Source organism: Lactuca virosa, chromosome 4 (genome assembly GCF_052849685.1).
Source record: "Lactuca virosa cultivar CGN04683 chromosome 4, Lactuca_virosa_CGN04683_v6, whole genome shotgun sequence".
Classification (NCBI taxonomy): Eukaryota; Viridiplantae; Streptophyta; class Magnoliopsida; order Asterales; family Asteraceae; genus Lactuca; species Lactuca virosa.
Window position 1 is genome coordinate 229816832 of NC_136429.1, and position 3125 is coordinate 229819956.

Genomic DNA, 3125 nt, shown 5'->3' on the forward strand with positions numbered 1-3125 from the left:
ATTATATTATATGTGAATAGAACATGTCTTAGACATAAGTTGATTGCTAAATGGATGGAATGGTCTATTTTATAGGAATTGAAGTTGAAAAAGCAAATGTAAAAGATAATCATCAACGGATAAAAGTATTACTCAACCTACTATATACCAAGATGAGTACATGTAAACTTTTCTTATAAGAGAATATATAGCACGATTAAAAAGTTAAATTGGTGAAAGCTTTATAAAGATTTTTAATTAAATTCTCAAGCATGCTAAATGTTTATTTATATACTATTTTTAAAGTAAAGTGATTTGTGCATATTGTTATCACTGATATAACATGCTATTTGATTTAATGTTTATGTGAGTCCAAAATTTTTCCAATGATAAATTATACAAGTTTGAATGTCTTTCTTATTAGACAAAATATAGTTGTTGTTAAAGTGTATAGCTTTAAATACTTTCTTAATATGCATCGTTACTGTGCAAGCACAGCATATATCATGACATTTTTGTGTGATGGACTTGTATTAAAAAAAGTTGTGATCATGCATACACCAAGTAGTGAAAAAAATGTGTTTCACTTTAATATTTGTATGATAGTTGGAAGGAAGTTATACTTAATGTAGATAAATCAATTTAAGGGTAAAAATGGTCTAGTTGGGTTCATGACATGAGTCGGTGTAAAATTTTCTAAATGGACGGTATAAAAGGACATAATTTTATCAAATGAGTGAACAAGAATATCATTCAAATTAAAAAAAAAAAAAATGTATCTAACTAAAATATATGCAACTTTTGCGTGTTGCCTTTATATATGCATGTCTTGCAACCGGTTATCATATGAAAAGAAATGTTAATCTGTTTTTCTCTATTTTGATGTTCTTTTTAACGTTTTATATATGTTTTATGTTCAAACAAAAAAAGAATTAGTTATATTGTTCCCAGTTTCGAGCACATATTATGAAGTTAATCATAATTATTCAACATCGGCTAAAACTTTATTCTTTTAAGCGAGTGTAATAAATGCAACAAGTTTGAAATGTACAGTTGCCTCCCATACACAGCTCACAATCACTTACAAATTAATGACTCGATCTTACAAGCTCTATCTAAAATATACTTGTAAACAGTGTAAGGTATCTGTTAATTCACGATGAGCCAAACGACGCCTTTGTTTTCTGCAACCTCAAGTCATTATAGAAGCGTCTAATGAACTGCTCCGCTGCCTCATCCACTTGGTTGTCTTCGTCGACACTAATCAACGGAAACGGAGAGTCGGTTACCCTCAGCTGCCTAACCATCGGAGTACACCCAAAGCCTGGAAGCGCCGGTGAGGAATTGTCGGTGTGAATCATCTCCATGGCTTTAAGCACAGCGTTAACAGCCATCATATCAAGATGATCCTTCGATGGTTTGCTGTTGGAGTGATGTTTCTTGTGGAATGAAAATAGAGAGAAAGGGTGGTTACTAGTGGGCGCAGGGCTGTTGCTGCAGCTGAACTCATATTCACCAGGCGGAGGTGAAAGGAAAGAGAGGTAGTGGGAGCGGTGGTTGGTGGTGAAAGATGCCCGGTTGTTATGGTGGTGGAACATAAGGTTCTGTAAGGCTTTTCCGGCGATCTTGCCACGCTTTATCATCATGTTGAGGTCCAGCAACAACTTTCTCTTGGATATGCCTTTTCGCAGCATGAAGTAAACCACACGAACTAAGTTCCAAACTTTCTTGGCTAAAACCGGTAGATTTTGTTCCATTTTTGTAAGTAAGAAAGTTATTGGCTGTTGTTTAATATATGGTGAAGATGCAGAGAAATTGTTGTGAAATGGAGGGAGGCCGAATGAGAGTACTTATAGGGAAACAAACATCGGTTGTCCTTTGATGTTAAGTTTTCTTTTTATTTTTTTTCACAACATTAATCATATACCCATTGGTTTGTCTTTTGATTTCAAAGTTAACCAGACAGTGTGGGACCTTCGTAATTTAATAAGTTCAATTAGTTTTTTATATTTCGCTTTACTTTATGTACGCACTACTTGGGTTTTTGTCTTCTACTCTCGATCTTTTCTTTTCCACAAATTACTAGGAAGTGTTTGTGTGGCAGATTTTGGATTGGATAAGATTATGGCCATGTGATATTTGTTTAATGTTTAGCTTGATCATATACATACGTGGTTTCATTAATCATGTATATGTATAATTGCAAACTTAATATTTTATTGAGTCAAAATTAACTACTCTTAATCGTGCTAATCATATTTGTATGTGATTATATTTACATAAAAAGACTATATAGTTTTTAGTTTAGACTTTGGATGCAATATTCCAAATGTTAAATTTCGAAAATCTTTGCGCATGATATAATTAACTATTGATGTAAATATTAGAAGTGCTAGGAACGATATTATTGATTTACTTAGGTTATCAGGAGTGCTTAACACATCAAAGATAACCACATCACCAACAACACTATTCCAACAACATTTGGAGATGGTATTCACACGAGGAAGAAAAGGAGAGGAAGAGATAAGTCACTTCAGCCTTACACACACCTTACGATGGTATCCTGCATAGCCTTATCTATAAAACATATAAGGCAATAAGGCATCTAGTGATTGTATGTCTAGTTTTTCATATATTTATTTTAAAAATGCAATTGTTGCAACTAGGGTGAGCATCTGAAATTGACCGTACCGACTCTTAGACCAGATCGATTTTACAGAAATTGATGGACTTTTGACCGAACCTATTGAGGCTTACCAGGTCCAGGTCCAGGTCCAGGTCCGGGTCTGGTTCCCAAATCTTGGACGTAAAGGTAAGCATTTGGACCAGACCAGCACTCGAACCGGACATGTTTTTAATAAATTAGAGGATTTTCAACCGGACCTATTGAGGCTTACTAACTCCAAATCTAAATCGGGTTCCCGATCCGATCCGGTCCGGTCCGAGGCCCAAATATTTACCCATGGTTGCAACTAACATTTTATTACAGCATTGAGTTTCAAAAGATATTTCAGTTTTTTAATATACGACTTTAATGAATAAGTAACCTTTTACACATGTAAGAAGGATACACAACCTTCGAATTCCATGCTGTCGCTATAACCAAAGGTAGTCCCCCATTTGGTGGTTTTAAACTTGTAGTC

At 34.5% G+C, this 3125-nt stretch overlaps 1 protein-coding gene across 1 annotated transcript; it reads right to left on the reverse strand.

Moving 5' to 3' along the window:
• Positions 1-961: 961 nt before the first annotated feature.
• On the reverse strand, positions 962-1814 carry LOC145108056 (uncharacterized). The gene has a single exon (XM_079045048.1). It carries the CDS (start codon positions 1734-1736, stop codon positions 1134-1136), a length of 603 nt encoding a protein of 200 aa, XP_078901174.1. The 5' UTR covers positions 1737-1814; the 3' UTR covers positions 962-1133.
• Positions 1815-3125: the final 1311 nt, after the last annotated feature.

Excerpts from the sequence above, each read along its gene's own strand:
- LOC145108056 (XM_079045048.1), bottom strand. The coding sequence starts at position 1,736 with ATGGAACAAAATCTACCGGTTTTAGCCAAGAAAGTTTGGAACTTAGTT.